Source organism: Aptenodytes forsteri, unplaced genomic scaffold (assembly GCF_000699145.1).
Source record: "Aptenodytes forsteri isolate BGI_AS27 unplaced genomic scaffold, ASM69914v1 Scaffold190, whole genome shotgun sequence".
Taxonomy (NCBI): Eukaryota; Metazoa; Chordata; class Aves; order Sphenisciformes; family Spheniscidae; genus Aptenodytes; species Aptenodytes forsteri.
In genome coordinates this window covers 1,273,512-1,290,668 of record NW_008794597.1, presented here as the reverse complement: position 1 = coordinate 1,290,668, position 17,157 = coordinate 1,273,512, and the positions used below count along the sequence as shown (strand labels likewise).

Sequence of the window (17,157 nt, the reverse complement as noted above, 5' to 3'; positions counted from 1 at the left end):
AAACATTGGAACAGGCTGCCCAGGGAAGTGGTGGAGTCCCCATCCCTGGAGGTATTTAAAAGACGAGTAGATGAGGCACTTAGGGACATGGTTTAGTGGGTGGTGGTGTTGGGTTGACGGCTGGACTCGATGATCTTAGAGGTCTTTTCCAACCTCAATGATTCTATGATTCTGTTCCTGTTTGCACTTTGTCCATCAGATCCTTGAACCATATTTATTAAAAATCATTGTTTCTGAGTTGGCAAATGACTTCAAAGCCTATAGAGCCATTTTAGACATCAAAGAAAGCTTAGCTCTCCTTTTGTCTGCTCAGTTTTTCTAGCATAGCTATTAACTACTTATTTTATTATTCAATCAACCAGCTTTCATTAATATCAGACAATTTGAATTTGTCTGTAAACAAGAAATTCTCTTTGTACATTTATTTGTATTGTCCTGGTATCTACCTTTGTTCAGTAGGCACTTAAAGAATATTTTCTCCTCATGTTCTTTGTTGCCTTAATTACTTAATTACTTTCATTGACAACAGCATGATGTAATTCTAATGAGAGCCCATTTGTTCCTTCTTTTTACCATATCCTCTAGTCTCTGTTTAATGCTTTTCAGTCTATTCTAGAAAGCTTGCCCCTGTAACTCCTTCAAATGAGGTGGAAGCTCTCCAAAAATCTCTCTTGCCATAGAAAGTGGCCAATGTTTCCAGATATCTCTAAGTAATATTGCCTGCCAGGCTACTGGCTTCTTGCTGCATTCTTCTGCCTTTTGGCTTTCTTCACTCTAAAGACAGAAAGTCACCCCAGTGGGAGATCACTTTCATGTGCTTATTCTCCAGTACTCTTCTAAATTCCTTTGTGTAATCTGCGATCTCTGAGGTGTTACACAGGTATTTGATAAATGCAAATATGGATCCTTATTCTCTAAGATTACAAGTTAGTCCAATTCTAGTCATGTCTGATGTCTTCACTTAAAGAAGGCAACACATATTATCTGCCTCTCTGTGGCAGAGTATCATTTCTGCTGTCAGGAATCCACAGTGAGGTTTATTTGTTGTCTTTGGAGACACAGCTCCAGCGGGAACAGCAGTATTTGTACTGAACCCTGAAATAAAATGGAGAAATAGGCTTTTTATTAGCCTTTAGGACACATTTTTAATGTAGTAGAATAATTCTGCCATGGCTTATGATGAAATTTGCTGGGTGGATAATGATACAATTCTTACAGTAAAAAATTGTCGATCTATCAATCATTACTTTAGTGTTCTGTTGTCTTTAAACACCATTTTTCAATAGCAACTATCACTTGTGGGGTATGCCATCTTAGATTGTGTGTATGCTAGTGTTTTGATTTCTAACAGTAGCACAGTTCTGCAGTGCATCCCCTGTCTCTTCCATTTACTGTGTGTCAGTTCAGTTTGCAGGGTGGGTTTCATCTGTGTTCAAACTAGGCTTCAGAGGAAATTAATCCAGAAGCTCTACCCTAAGTATTCATTAAGCACTTTGAAACCTCTGGGAAGGATGTAAGGTCTAAACCAGTGACTGGTCTCCTGAACAGCTTCAGGCTACATTGTATAGTTGGAACACTGGATCAGGGGCCAGACGTGATCTAGTCCGGAATGGTATAGAATCTGTAGATGAAGAAGCCTCAGCACAAAGCACTTTGATCTGCGGAGCTGTTGCTTTTGCTCCAAATTGCTTTCTAATGTAGGCTTAACCTTAGAAACAGAGAAGAAGGTTTTAGCTTCTGTCACCATGCATTCATATTCAGCCCTTCAGTGGTATTTTAGCTTGAGTATATAATTTATTGAATAATTAAAAATATTGACAAAATACTTGTGCACACCTTTGCTATTGGGAGCTTCATTTAAGCAGTCCTTGTATCCTGGACAACACAGAAATAGCAGCAATTTCAGAATATACTAATAAAGACTAGAACCCTGGGAAATGGTTATATCAAGACAGGCTTCTCTGGGCAGAGTAAATATGTGATTTGAAGCAAAGATATTTGCTGTGAAGGTCAATTGGATTTAAAACTAATATTGTCTTTCATTTTTATCAGAAAAGTCTTCAGTCAGGGAAAATACGTAAGTGGTTTTATTTTTTTGTCCAATTGAACCGGCTCAAAGATTGTGCTGTTTTTGTATGTTTTGATCTGTATGATACTAGTTTCCCTATTTTGTAGCTTCATGAATACCATGGATGCTGCTATTCCTCAGCCCCAAGAACAGACTGAAAGATGTTAAATTATAAAGTATCTGACCTTGGTACTTTTTCTGTACATGAACAGAAGAGTTAAGACAGGGTTTAGAGGAAGAAGGAATCTAATACTTCTCTAACGTAGCAGAATGGCTGTGCAAAGAGGGATTTTAAGCAATCAAGGCCACGCAAGCTAATTTGCAACTGATAGTATAAATTATGTGCAGATTCTTTCAGATTGTTTGAATTAAGTCTAGGGATATTTTTAGAGCAACTTTGTTTGGTTTAATGAAAACTATTAATAAATCATTAGTCAATGAAAACAGTTACTTAATTTTGTGTGTATGTAAATGATCATATTCATATATCATCATTATTATCCTTTAAATAATATGCCTATTCAGGATTATATCTGTTGGTTAAAATGGTCAAGTTCGTCTTAGTAACTTCTCTGCTTTGCTTGCAGGTTGTATATAAAAATAACGATGTCAGGTTGGAGTTATCTCGACTTGCCAAGCAAGGAGATCCTAAAATGAAGATTCATGGGGTTGTAGCATTTAAATGTGAGAATGTTGCAACCTTAGATCCAATCACGTTTGAAACACCAGAGTCTTTCATCTCTTTGCCAAAGTGGAATGCCAAGAAAACAGGCTCAATATCATTTGACTTTCGTACAACTGAGCCAAACGGCCTGATTCTTTTCAGCCATGGAAAACCAAGGCACCAAAAAGATGCCAAACACCCACAGATGGTGAAGGTTGACTTTTTTGCCATTGAGATGCTTGATGGCCACCTCTACCTGCTGTTAGACATGGGATCAGGTACTATAAAAATAAAAGCCTTGCAGAAGAAGGTTAATGATGGTGAATGGTACCATGTGGATTTTCAACGGGATGGACGGTCAGGTAAGCTGCTTTTTTAATATTCAATATGGTTTTTCATGTTGTATCTGAGAGAATACTGGTATATATTATGTTGCCACCATTAGAGTTGTGCATCATCTGAAAAATAAGGGAAATATAAGGAGTCATTACTGTCGGGTACCAGAATACAATGATTTGCAAAGTAAAATATCTTATGTTAACATTTATTGGGTAATCAGGTACTTAATCTTGCAAGTAAGTGTGCTGTGTACTTCAAAAACAAACAGTAATCTCCCTCTGTGCTTGCTTATACCAAATAGCTGAAGTGGCAAGTTTCAAGAATAAAGCAAAGAAGAATTACTGAAAGTAATCTCCAACATAGGGAATAGTTGGCCCACAGAAACAGCACAGACCTTCCAACCATGTCAGCAGATCTCAGCATAATTAAATTCTATGCTAATGAATGGCTAACAGCACATATCAGCAGAAATGGAAATATGTGACTTGCCGTATTCTGTCAGTATGAGTCGTAATCTATAGTAGTTTACTCAACAAACGATCTCACTGAAAAGGGTAAAAATAAAGAATTCATAAACTCTTCCTAATGCTACTGAAATCTGTTATAGCATAAAATGCATTTAACTAGTGAAACTGTCCTTGTGTTTCAGCTGCATCTGATCTTGAGTATGTATCTTGACTTCAGCAAATAATCAGTATCATTAATTGAAGGACAAATCTATTCTATGGTATCTTTCCTGTAGTTCATGCCAGGATTTGGGGATGGGGGGGGAATGTACTGAGTCTGTAATTCAGTCCATCAGAGAATTTTCCGATTAATATCAGTATCTAATCTGAAGTTTATGTACACTCTGAAATTGAGTGTTGAAAAAGGTAAACTCCTCTTTTGGATTTTGTGGGGTTTTCCCCACCTTCTTGCTTCTGGTGACCCCTTTTCCATGACTTGCATTTTTAATTTCTTTCTGAAACTTCACCCCCAAAAAGTTATTGTTTTATGACTTACTTTCTTACTACCCACAAATGAGATTTCAGATCAAGCGAATCTTAGGTGCCAGTTTAAATTGAAGATTTCAGTCAAATCCATGCTGAAAGTCAGACCAAATTCAATTGATCAGTCCGCCCTGGGATTATGAAAAATAATGATTTGATTCCTGGGCTGTGCGGCTTAAAATTCTAATTGTAGAGAGTCTGATTTTCTGATTATAATGTGTCAGTTGCTTATTTACATTTCTTGAGGTTAAAAAACCAAACAAACAAATAAAAAAACAAAACCCCCAAACAACAAAACACACAACTTCTCAAAATCCTCAATTGTGATTGACTATCCAGCAGTTATATTATTTTATATTACAATCTTCATTTCAGGCTTCCTTCTTAAGTGCTATTTAGAGTGATTCATATGAGGCAGTAAACCCTGTAATAATCATGCCTGTGGGACTCCACTGAAAGCAAAGTTTATTCTTACATCCAAAGTCAACACAGCTATAAAGAAAAGAAATAAATGCATAGCAGTTGTTTACATTTGAAGATAGGTTCTGCACTTTCGTTGCTTCACAAAAACTATAGCTCACAAGTGCCATTAAGAGAGTCTAGGGCATATTTTATTTAATTCTTTAAAACTGTTGATGGACATCAGCAAGAATGTAGACTAATTTTAGGAAGCAATACACACCTGGTAATCATGACTGCATATTATTTTTAAGTAGAACCATAAATATTCAAATATATATGTAAAAGAAAATTAATCCAGCTGATGAATCGCCTATGATCAAGATAGGTGAACTTTATTTACCCTGTCACTCTTGAAAACTGACCATAGTACCTATTCACCCTAAAACATTAAACTATTACTGGGAATCGTTAATAAATATGTAGGCATATGGATTGTCAAACTGAATTTTTAGCTGAAATCTGAACCAGACATCAAAGACTTTCTGTGATTTTAATAGATGCAGTAATACTTTACAGTAGGAGAAGTACCAATAACAGTGGCAATGCTGTTATTTTTCTTAATGAGAATATTGGCTGAGGTAGTATCTTAGACTGTCAGATTTAACCAAGTAAAATGACTGCCTAACAATTAAAATAAACAATGAACTGTATGTTCCTATTTTCTTCTGATTGGAACAGGAAGTACCAATGTGTTATGTTTAGATTATTTCTTCATGACTTATGCATGTTGGTCTATTATGCTTTTTTCCATGAATAATAAAATCCACTTTACTATTACAAGAAGCTTTTTCATTTATTTTCTCTAGCCAAAACCAAACATACTGGAAATCATATGAATATGATCACTTTTCACTTGCTTACCTTCAGCATTTTTGTATAAGTGAATGAATATACCTTGTATAAAAAAAAAAAAAATAAATTGTCTTTTCTGAGACTTTCTTGTTGCTGCTGAAAAATACCAACCTATCGTTTGTATAAGTGAATGAATATACCTTGTATAAAAAAAAAAAAAATAAATTGTCTTTTCTGAGACTTTCTTGTTGCTGCTGAAAAATACTTCCCAACCTATCGTACAAATGAAGAGATTCTCCTGTTAATGAATAAGCAGCTCAAATAACCTGTGATTTTTTTTGTTTGTTTTTTAAGTGAAGTTTGGTGTCTTGCAACCTTTTACTCCTAGGCTTCAAATCCAATGCAGAGTGGTTCCCTCAGATAATAGAAAGCTGTGACATTTCTCAAGGAGCTTTTCTAATTTTCTTGACTTTCATATTAGCTGGATCAGCAAGTACTCAATTTATTTTTCATTCTTTGCTCTCTTCTGGACTCTTAGTCACAGGGAGCATCTGCTCTAAACTACTCACTTTGCCATTGCCTGTCTGGGACTGTGGTGGGGGAGATGTAAGGAATGAGAGCACATTTTTTAAATTGTACTTATGCAGGCCCTATTCGCTAGTAATTCTGCTGAGCCCCTCAGATTTTGGGAGATACAAGGAAGAGGGAAGAGATGGTGCCCTTTAATTTCGTTTTGCTGAAGGAACTTTTGACCTATTATTCTTATAGAAGTTTTTCACCCTAGAATCCCATCCTGCTGCCTGTAAGACCTACTCTGAGTGCTTCCTTACCTAAAAAGCAGATCTTCGGTGAGAAGGAACTCCTGAGACCTTATTTCCCAGTGTTAAGTAAAGAAAGATTTCATACCTTCTCCATTGGTCCATCTTCCTTGCTAGGAATGCAGCAGAGGAAAGGGAACACACGTTCTCCAGCAGTCTGTCTTTTTTGCTAAGTATACAGCAGAGGACGCCAACCTGGTACCAACTGCTGTGTCCTGTCATGTGAGCTGAGTTCCCTTTCAGTATTCATGGTTATTCTGAATTCCTGTGAAGGACAGTAGCTTCATAGCTGCTTCACACGTGCTCTGTCTTGGCCATAAGCTGTATGCTGTGGTCACAGTCCTCATCGCAGAATATTATGCTTTAGCATCCCTCATATTATGCTTTAGCACACAAGATGTAAAGTGTATTTAGAATTTCTTAGTAAGCAAATGTGTTTCACATGCACAAAAAGCAACTAAATAGGCCACATGAGGTAAGCATTGAGATTAGAATAGCTGTAGTAGCTGGAGTTACAGTCTTAAACAGAATTGAGACAAGATTTAGAAATATGTCTTAGTTTCTTATACACAGACTTAGGAAAAAGTAAATTGCTGAGATAATGAATATGATTGCAGAGGTTCATTAACTCATACCTAAGGGGAATGTTTGTCTGTTCTGCTCTTAACAGTACTGCCAACTCTGCAGTAAAAGAACTGGGGGGGGGAACAAACCCCAAACTAAAAAAACCAACAACCATGAAGCAGCCATAAAGGTCTTTGCTCACGGTGTTTCTTGTAACACAGTAGAGTTAGGTTTAATAACTGTTTTCTGAGACTTGAGTATTGTTTAAAATTTTGTTAAACTGTTTACCATATTTAATAACCTTGCAAGGGTTTTTTGACTAAACCACCATTCATCCTTTGGAAAGCATCATTAGACAGTGAAATTGGAGAGGAAACTTACTCTCCTTGTCAACCTCCAATTGTGTATGGCAGCGAAAACAGAATGTACTCATAGGTAGGTAGCATTTAAGGGCTAAGAAATCACTGAAATTTTGAACTAAAGTTAGAGTTTCAGCTTAAATACTAGAGCTTAAATACAGAAATTATCTCTAGAGTATGTAATTAGAGCTTAACTATAATCACTGTCTCACTGTAAGTAGTGCTTTGTCGATATCCATTACATGCATTGTTGTTGCAGGTTCTTTTTTTTACATGTAAACCTCTATATACTCCTTCCCCCATCTTTCCAACCTTTTAAGAACTGCCAGATTTACATGTTCCTATTTCAACAAATGTTAATAGTTTATGTATTTGAGATAATGGGTTTATCTTGCATTTTAAGGAAAATTCTTCCAATGATCCTGGTAGTGTTTTTCATTTATTCATGAGCTCATAGAAAAATTGAGATGGGGTGACCTTGAGAGGTCCTCTATTTTACCCCTCCAATGAAAGTAGTGATAGTACACTTGCATCAGTCTTGACAGATGTTTGTTGACTTACCTCCAGCAGTGGACAGTGTACCACCTTCCCATATAATCATTCATAAACTGAATATTTCTGTATACAAAACAAGCCATTTTGTCTGTAATTTCCTCGTTCACAGCAGGCACAAAATACATCACACTTTTTCCCTGTGTCATAGCTCTATACTTTCTATGATTTGAATGCTGTTATGTCAGTCTCCAGTTTTCTTCATAGACTAAGAAACCCCAGATGCTTCCTATCCTTATATGTCATGTTCTGTACCTATTGAACATTTTTATTGCCATCTTTTGCAGTCTCCTCAGCTGATCTGCATCTTTCTCAGAGTTCAAGGTAAACTTTATGAATGCTCAGTGAAGTGGTACGATAGGCTTCTCTATACCTCCCAATATATTTCCCATTTTGCTCATATGTATGTTATTGTTAACTTATATTGTTGACTCTTCATTTTGAAGAACTGCCCACTAATCAATTATCCGTTAAGTCAAAAATTATTGCCAAAAACCAATTTCATTAGTTTTTCTCAGACTGTTCCTCCAATACAGAAAGATGTTTCTGAATTTTTAAATTGCATTTTACTCTCAGGTGAAATGCTGTAAAATCAGAGCACCTGTAGGTCATTATAGGACCCTTAAATTTATGTCCAGTTTCTGGAGATAAGAAATGCTACCTGTTTTTAGAGTCTGAAGCTAGATCATGAATTCCCAGACTAAGTAAATCACCACACACCTTGTCTTTCAGTCTTCCCCTTTTTCTTCTTTCAGGCTAGACAAACCAAATACTGTCAGCTTTTTCCCATTTCTTTCTTTTTCTGGTAGAAATACAGACAGTATTTCCTACCTTGAGTATTAAAAAACTTTGCAAGGAAGCTGCTTGTTTCCTGGCAGACATTATTGCTTCAGTGTTGCTCTTTTCAAAGGAATAATATAACTGCTGATCTGATTATGGGTGCTGTTATGCTAGGTACTATGCAAAAATATAACTGAAAGGATGGTTCTTACTACAGAGAAGTTACAATTTGAGGTTATTGTTTTCTCTTTCTGTTGAGAGGCCAACACTCTTCTGAATCTGCTGCTTCCTCATCATATTCTGTTGTCTTTAAGTTATTTTGTAAAACAAAATACGTCCCATTCTTTTCCCTTTTATCCAACTTGACAATTCTGGTGTGAAAAGGGTTGATGTTGCATTATCTTTACAGGGCAAATTATTAACCTTTTCCTGTGCTGGCCACAAAAGACATTCGTACGCTCCATTAGCTTCCCCTCTTCCTGCTTCTCTGGAAAGTGATGTCTCTTCACATTTGTAAGTAGAAGCATCCAAATGGATTGGAGCACACTGATTTGACAGAACAATTCCTTTTAATCTGCCTATCATTCCCAGAGAAAGTAGGTTTGAAGTCCAGCAAAGGGGGCGTACATTACTATCCCCGGATTCTGTGGTAGCATCTGCCATTATCATGAGGTCCAACCTGAGACGGTTTCAGTAGAGCTTGAAAACTTTCCCTCAAGAAAGGTGACAGGCTTAAAAAAACCAACCAAACAAAAAAAAAACAACAAAAAATCCCGGGTAGATGAAACCGCACACTCTGTGTCAGAGCTCTGGATGCACTGTGAATCCAAAGGTGTTTATAGACCCATTATTTATTTTCTGCAGGCCCATGTTTTATGAACTTGAGTTTTGCATTTTATTTTAGGATATTTCCAAAAAAATACAATTTTTGATATATTTTGGAAGTCTCCTTTATTATTCTTGGATTTTTTTCACCTGCATTTACAAAGCAATTAGTGAATAAAGTTTACATTACCTATCAGAGATACATAAAAGGTAATTTGGATACCAACAGCTGTGATGGTTGTATGGCTGCCTGGACATGCTGTTAGAAGTTCAGCTGGAAACTAGCATAACTCGGTAACCGATAGCATAAAAATCTTTGTGCCCAGGCATGGATTTTCTGCTATTAGCTAGACTAAAACCTGTTTGTATTATAGCCATAGTTCTTGTTCTAGACTGTGTGCAATATGATATTTTGGTCAAGCTCCTACATAACAGCTGAGCTAGAGTGAATTATTAAAGCTTTGAGTCTTCTGCAGGTGCTGTTTGACTTAGTGTAGCTCTCAACAAAAAGGATTAAAGTTAACTTACAGTTGTTTGATTAAGGGTAATACACACAGTATGTAGGTCAGCTGAAGTGTCATGGATATGTCCAGCAGTAAATTGGAGATAGTCCAGCTGGGTAATAGGGGTTCCATGGCCTTCCAAAACATGAAAAAGATGCACAGAAGAGTTGTTGCCTGTTATGTTTTTCTATCCATAGTCATTAGATGCTATGATTACACTAGGATTTCAGGGGACTTCTCCCAAGGAGTATTTTATGTGGTGTCATTTCTTGGGGAGGGGAAAGGAAAAGTTCATTTCTTTAAGAAGCTGTTGATACTTATTCAAAATAATACTTACGCTCTTTCCAAGGTAATCCTTTATGACATACAGAAGAAAATTTTCCTGCTTCAATCTATCACCTAACTATAATTCACAGTCACCAGAGTGTAGTGGTGATCTACAGTTCCCTTTATCATTCACCTTTCTCAGCCTTCTGTGCTTGCAAAACTTACATTTTGAACCACCGTGTTAATGTCACAGCTACACTGGCTGAGATTTACCTGTCTTTTCCTGTGCATTGAAAGCCATCAAGACTTAGCTGATTTTTTTTTTTTTTTTAATAGAAAGGGAGCCCTAGATGTCTTCTAGCATCATGGATAGCTTGAAAACACAAGTGTCTTTGTCCAGCAGAAAACAGCACCGTGCAAATACATGAGCTTGAGGTTGGAGGCTGCAGCTGCGTTAACTTGTGTCGGTGCAAGTGCTGCCTGAACATAGGTTTAAAGTATTTGGTCCTAAATTAGCCTGTACAGCAACAGGTGGGAGCAAGCAACAATAGCAGTAAGAAATACTGTGAGCACAAGTATGATTTATATTTACAGAATCTTTAGGGTTTTTTTTAAAGGAGAAACAATCTATTGCCTGTAAGCAGTCCTTGATACCTAGGATGCTCTCAGAAAAGTTAGCTATCTTGGTTTAACAGGTCATTCACAGGTGTCCTTGTTTGAGGCAAAATATACATATATATAACTTGTTAGAGTTAGCAAAATAGAATAGTCTTATCAGTTTTAAACAGGTGGAGGGTTGGAAGAAAAAGGATCTTGGCTCAACATGCCTGTTTCTTACAGTTGAGACTGGAAGTTCACTTACATCTATGTGATTGTTCAACTGACACAGAAAACATTTCTCATAATACATAAAAGGGAAATCTGACCACATCCTCAAATGTTCTTTAAACGTGCTCATAAAGATGCACAAAGGCTATGCAAACCTTTGTTTTATCTTTTTAGATCTCTTCTAATAGTAGGGAGATCCAGCCCTTCTAAAATCCATATGTCTCAAGTCTCACATGGGAGTTGGATCTCCTGAGACCTCTACCCCAAAGAGCTTTTATTATAGATTCAAACTGTTTATATATTCATTCTGTCCATGTTGTTGAAATTAACCTGTTGAACTAACAAAAGAGCAAACAAAATATGTAGCTCCCACAGGACTCCTCTTCATTCCTAAAAGAGAAGCCAAAATTTTAGGATGTATCCAAGTAAGAGAATGATCTTTCTGACCTGCCTCTGTTTGCTTAAAACCCATATTTTAGTATTTATGCTACAAAATTTCTGAATTTATTAGTCTCATGCACCACTCCCACCACAGTGAAAGTATTTTTGATAATCTGTGTTATCTTCTGGAATCTGTGTCATGCTGGAAATGGTGAATCGTGTTAGTTTTATGTATATATGCATATATACATAAATGATAATAAATACATTGATAAATACATTGTGGTAAATGTGATTCTTCAGTGTCTTGTCACCATTAATACACTTTTAATAGTGTGTCCAGCGGATAACAGTGATGCATAATGAGGCTGGTACATTATAATAATCTGGTGACCTATATAATATTTTGCTTTACTTTTTGCTTGCTTTTGCACCCATATGGAATGGTAAGGAGTCATTTCTGTGAAGATCTACATGAAGATTCTTTTTTCAAGTGATTTTACTTAGTAAATAAAATTAAATTTGGTTGACATAAGTATGTTCTGTGACACCATGTACGAAATTTGGTTTTCTGCCTATTCAAATTGTAAAAATTGGATACCTCATTAGTTCTAAAAAGTACAACAAAGAGGATCTTTACAGTCAATTACAATTTCTTTGTTCAGACACTTTGTAGAAACAGAACTTTATTTTAGGCTTAAATTTGCTTGTTTACTTTTTAAACTTAAATGGAAAAGATACTTCTGATTTCCTGAGGTTCTATATACATCCTCTCTCCCTCTCTTTGTAACATGCACACATTTCGAGGTAAGTGTCAGCAGCATCGATTTTTCCCTCTAGGAGCACATCACTGTCTTCTTAATGATTGCCTGTCTGGCAGCAGATGAGAGTATTTTCCTTCTGCACTTAAAAAAAAAGTCTTATCCAAAGCCCACTGAAAGTGGTGAGAGTCTTTTAAAATACTGCGTCTTTGGATCCAAACCAAAGACACAGATTTGCCTCCCAGGTTGCAACCCATCAATGCAACCTCAGCCTTAATGCTTTGAAGCACATATGAGATAGTGAAGAGATTTTTTTGTTGCACAAGCAAGAGATTTCTGAAAATAACTCTGAAATGCATCCCCCCCTACCCCTACAAGATTGGTAAGGTGATTTTGACTTTTTTTTTATATTGTGAGCATGCAGTATTGTGCCTATATGTTTTTACATTGTTTACTTCCTGACAATATTTCTACTACATTGTAATTGAAATAATGAAGTGTATCTATTATTGTATAGCTGTACAAATAGAATACCTATGTTTCATTTATAGATATTTGTCAGGAGCTAATATGGCACGTAGATTAATGAGTAAAACCAAAATCTTTTAAATGTCTTGAATATCATGCATTTTATTGTCTTTTCTTCTCAGGGACCATATCTGTGAACACATTACGTACACCATATACTGCACCAGGGGAAAGTGAAATCCTTGACTTGGATGATGACTTGTATCTTGGAGGCTTACCAGAAAATAAAGCAGGCCTCGTCTTCCCAACAGAGGTGTGGACAGCACTTCTCAATTATGGATACGTCGGCTGCATTAGAGATTTATTCATTGATGGTCAAAGCAAAGATATTCGACAGATGGCGGAAGTTCAAAGCACAGCTGGAGTAAAACCCTCATGCTCAAGAGAAACTGCAAAACCTTGCCTTAGCAACCCCTGTAAAAACAATGGTGTATGCAGGGATGGGTGGAACAGATATGTTTGTGATTGCTCTGGTACAGGGTACCTTGGCAGATCATGCAAAAGAGGTAGGTTCCATGAGATGGCTGTATTTCTACTTTCTAGAATCCTGCACAATGATTAAAAATGGTAAAATACCGTTATCTCTTCTGAGGCAGAAAAAGCATCTTTGATTTCACTTGATGTGAGATGAAGACCTGTTCTAGACTGAAAGAAGTAACTCTAGAGGAAAGATCTTGGCGGAGTTTCTAAGATGCATGAAGAATTATTAGTTGACTATGAGAGAGAGACAGTACTGCTAAATGTCTCTTAGAAAATGTCTCCTTCTGTGTCTCATCATACATTGCTGAGTTCTGAAAAGCTTTGTGAAAGTAATTTCAATTATTACTGCATTACTAAATGGTCACATTCCAATTCCAAACTGAGGTCTTGTTGTCTGCCTATTTATGTCAATACCACTGTGTAATTAAATTTACTTTTGAATTCCACAGTATCACTTAAATCCATGGCCAGAACTTCAGCCATGAGTCAAAGCAAAAGAATCAGTGTAGGACTCTATATTTCTTACTTAACTTTTTTTTTAAAGATCATAGTACCCAAGGTAACAGTTTCTACTTATCTTAAATCACTGAGTATCCCTCTTGCCTAGAAAAGGTAAGTGTAAAGTTGACAAACCCCATTTATTTAATTGAAAAGGTGGATAGTGGCAAGGAAGATAGATGTTGAAGTTCGTTATAGGAAGAAAACTCTGTAATTTATTTAAAATAACAGAGTATGTTTATAAAAGATTTTAATGTAAGTAGGAAAACAATAAAAAAAACCTTAGTTAATATTTTAGGTATTTATTTTTATTCTCATTGGAATAGGAAATGTTTCAATGACAGAAGTTATATTTTTTTCACCTCACAATTGACACAGTACAGTTTCTTCTCAAGCCGAAATCTAAACCTAAAGTTTATTGGCTGGCGTAAGTTCTTAACAGTTTCTACTTATCTTAAATCACTGAGTATCCCTCTTGCCTAGAAAAGGTAAGTGTAAAGTTGACAAACCCCATTTATTTAATTGAAAAGGTGGATAGTGGCAAGGAAGATAGATGTTGAAGTTCGTTATAGGAAGAAAACTCTGTAATTTATTTAAAATAACAGAGTATGCTAATAAAAGATTTTAATGTAAGTAGGAAAACAATAAAAAAAACCTTAGTTAATATTTTAGGTATTTATTTTTATTCTCATTGGAATAGGAAATGTTTCAATGACAGAAGTTATATTTTTTTCACCTCACAATTGACACAGTACAGTTTCTTCTCAAGCCGAAATCTAAACCTAAAGTTTATTGGCTGGGAACGTAAGTTCTTTCCATCTAGTTTGACTCATTTTTCTAGTTAGTAAGGTGAAACAAAAATGTATTCTTTAAAAATAAAACCCAGATTAATGTTTAAGTTGTATGTAAATAGACATGTGCATTTATGTAGAATACCATGATATTATTAGTATTTGCAAGTAGATTCTCAGTTTCTTCTGTTCTTTCTGTCTTATTTTTTGAGTATATATGCCTTTGGTTCATGGCCAGTTATTATGAGATCTCCAGATTGTTCTGTTACTGGTGGAGTGAAGCTGGCAGAGGGCATAACCGAGCTGTCTGATGCATTACAAAAGCCTTCAGTTAAACATGTCTGGTGTACCACCCTGTGGCAAAATTCTGCTATTACATATGGCAGAAGTAAAAACAGGATTTGCATTTTTTCGACTTGAGAGCTAGGAAATGTGCGTTAGAGACAAAAACACATGCATATCTGCAAAGAACTTAAAAGCAGGCTTCATCATAGCAATTTCTTATAAATATATTTGACAGGTGGTAATATTTTATATAGAAACCTCTGTCTTTTCTATTTCCTATACTTTATTTTCAACTGTCTCCCAATATAGAGCTTGATTTTCCCAGTGCATTCCCCTAATGGGAATGGTGGTACTATGGTGGTGGTGTTGGCTTCTCTACAACGGTATTTGGTTCTTGTCCAACAGAAGTATGTGCAGCAGTTCAGACAGTATGGGATCATTTCCTGCTCTTGGGTTTCCCTCTCCAGAGGAAACTACACTGAAAGGAGATCTCCTTCCAGTACTATTCATATCCCAATTGGTCATGCATTAATAAGATTATAGCTTTTGGGATTCTGAAAGCGACACGTTGGCATCCTACCACACGGAGTTATTATAACTACTACCCGTGTGCAGTAACTGATAAACTTTTGTATTTGGTGATATAAGCAACACAATTATAATTGTTCAAACTAATTTAAATAAAATAGGAACATGTTCATTTCAACAAACAATACAGTTTCACAAAGAAAAGAAAGCATTAGAATAAAATATTGGAGATTAAACAACTGCAATATTTAACTTAAGTGATTAAGATATCTTCAGTAAACAAAAACATGTAGCTACTTTTTAGTACTGTCATTTATTTTTCATGCTATTTCCCCTAAAATAAGAGTACTAACATCCATATGTGGATGTGTCGTGTACAGTGCAGTATTTGAAATAATTTTGGTCAGTTTATCAGTGCACAAAAATGATGGAACACAACTCAGTTCTATTTTAGTTTCAGTATACTTAAAATTAATATTTTTTTTATATCCATGTGCTTTTTATGCTGTTGCAAGTTATTAATGATTTTATTCTTGATTTTCAGTAAGGTTAAACATCAGTATAATCTGTAGATTGGCTTTAGTAGATTATGGAAACTACAGCAGATGGATGGACAGATGTCACAGCAATATAATTTGGCTTCCTATCTTACTTTGATTGTGGATCACAATATGTGACTGCCTCTCGGCAAAGTCTTTTGCAGGTGTATACTTTTGACTGGATGGCTAGGAACAATGCACAAGAGTAAATTCATCAAACAGTGATAAGAAAAAGTAGGCATGCAAAGAAAGATTTATCAGTGACATTTCTGAGGAGAAAATATATTTAAATTAGAGTGTGTGTGTGTAGATGTCCACACGGTGCATGCACACACACCTGCATGCACACATATGCATTAAATAAAGAAATATTGGATGCTTTAAAATTTAAAAAAAAAGAAAAATACAGGTGATGTGATACGATGATAGGTGGTATGAAGAATCATGCATTCAAAATACTATAGTAATTCCATTTCTGACTTTAACACACAGGATCAATTATTTAATTTAAGTTCTAGCACCTTTACAGCGTGACTTCGGACCTCAGTCCTGAAATAATACCAGTGTAGAAATTGGGAGGAATCATTTACATTTCTATTCACATATTATCTAGTAACTAATTGCATATCAAGAATTATTTCCATCAGATTGATGGAAAGGTTCCTCGATTCACCAAGGCTGCAACTTTGGGCTCAGATGGACTGAAGTAGCTGCCATAGAAAACACGCAAACAGTGCTTAGCTGAGCATGCGCCTGTGAATAGAACAAAACCTAAAAGTTTGAATTTGAATCAGTAGCCATCAATATACTTGAATTTATAGGAGTAAAATCATATGTATCAGAGAGTGTTTTCAGGGCAGGATATTGTTGCTCTACTTATACTGGTAAATAAAACAGGGTCAGACAGCAAACCTGAATACTTTATTATTGATGATCCAGATTGTTCACATACTTCCTGGCATGGCTCTGGACTGTATCGTCTGTCACTTTCAGGGCAAAGTTTGCGTGTGATTTCATGCTTTTAAAATGGCTCTGTGGGTTGCAACACAGTCCTCATATTATCGCAGACACTTTGAAACTGAAAAAGCAGGAAAAAATAATAATTCTGTCTTTAGGACTTTAGAGGCACCACAAGGGGTCCAGAGGAAACAAGATTCTGTTTTATTTATTAAAATTCATGCAGTAAGCATCCGTGCTTACCAAGCACTGTGTTATTAAAAACAGCACAAACTTGACTGCAAAACTTATGAGGAAGAATGCTGAAATTCAAATGACTAGTCCATACTTCTTTCACTTTAAATAAGATGTGAATTGAAGAATAGCATCTATTTGGAAAATTATGTTTCTCCCTATAAATATGTGGCTGAGTATTTCTGAGGGTATGTCGTGGTTTAATCTCAGTCGGCAACTAAGCACCACACAGCCGCTTGCTCACTCCCCCCCACTGGGATGGGGGAGAGAATCGGAAGGGTAAAAGTGAGAAAACTCGTGGGTTGAGATAAAGACAGTTTAATAGGGAAAGCAAAAGCCGCGCACACAAGCAAAGCAAAACAAGG

At 36.0% G+C, this 17,157-nt stretch overlaps 1 protein-coding gene across 1 annotated transcript in view; it reads left to right on the top strand.

Annotated features, from left to right (window-relative positions):
* Nucleotides 1–17,157, top strand: part of LOC103893543 (neurexin-1) — a 491,522-nt gene that overhangs the window by 46,000 nt on the left and 428,365 nt on the right. Inside the window, exons 3-4 of the mRNA XM_019470311.1 lie at nucleotides 2,656–3,094; nucleotides 12,603–12,986. Of these exons, the coding sequence (XP_019325856.1) occupies nucleotides 2,656–3,094; nucleotides 12,603–12,986 (823 nt within the window). The remainder of the gene's footprint in view (nucleotides 1–2,655; nucleotides 3,095–12,602; nucleotides 12,987–17,157) is intronic.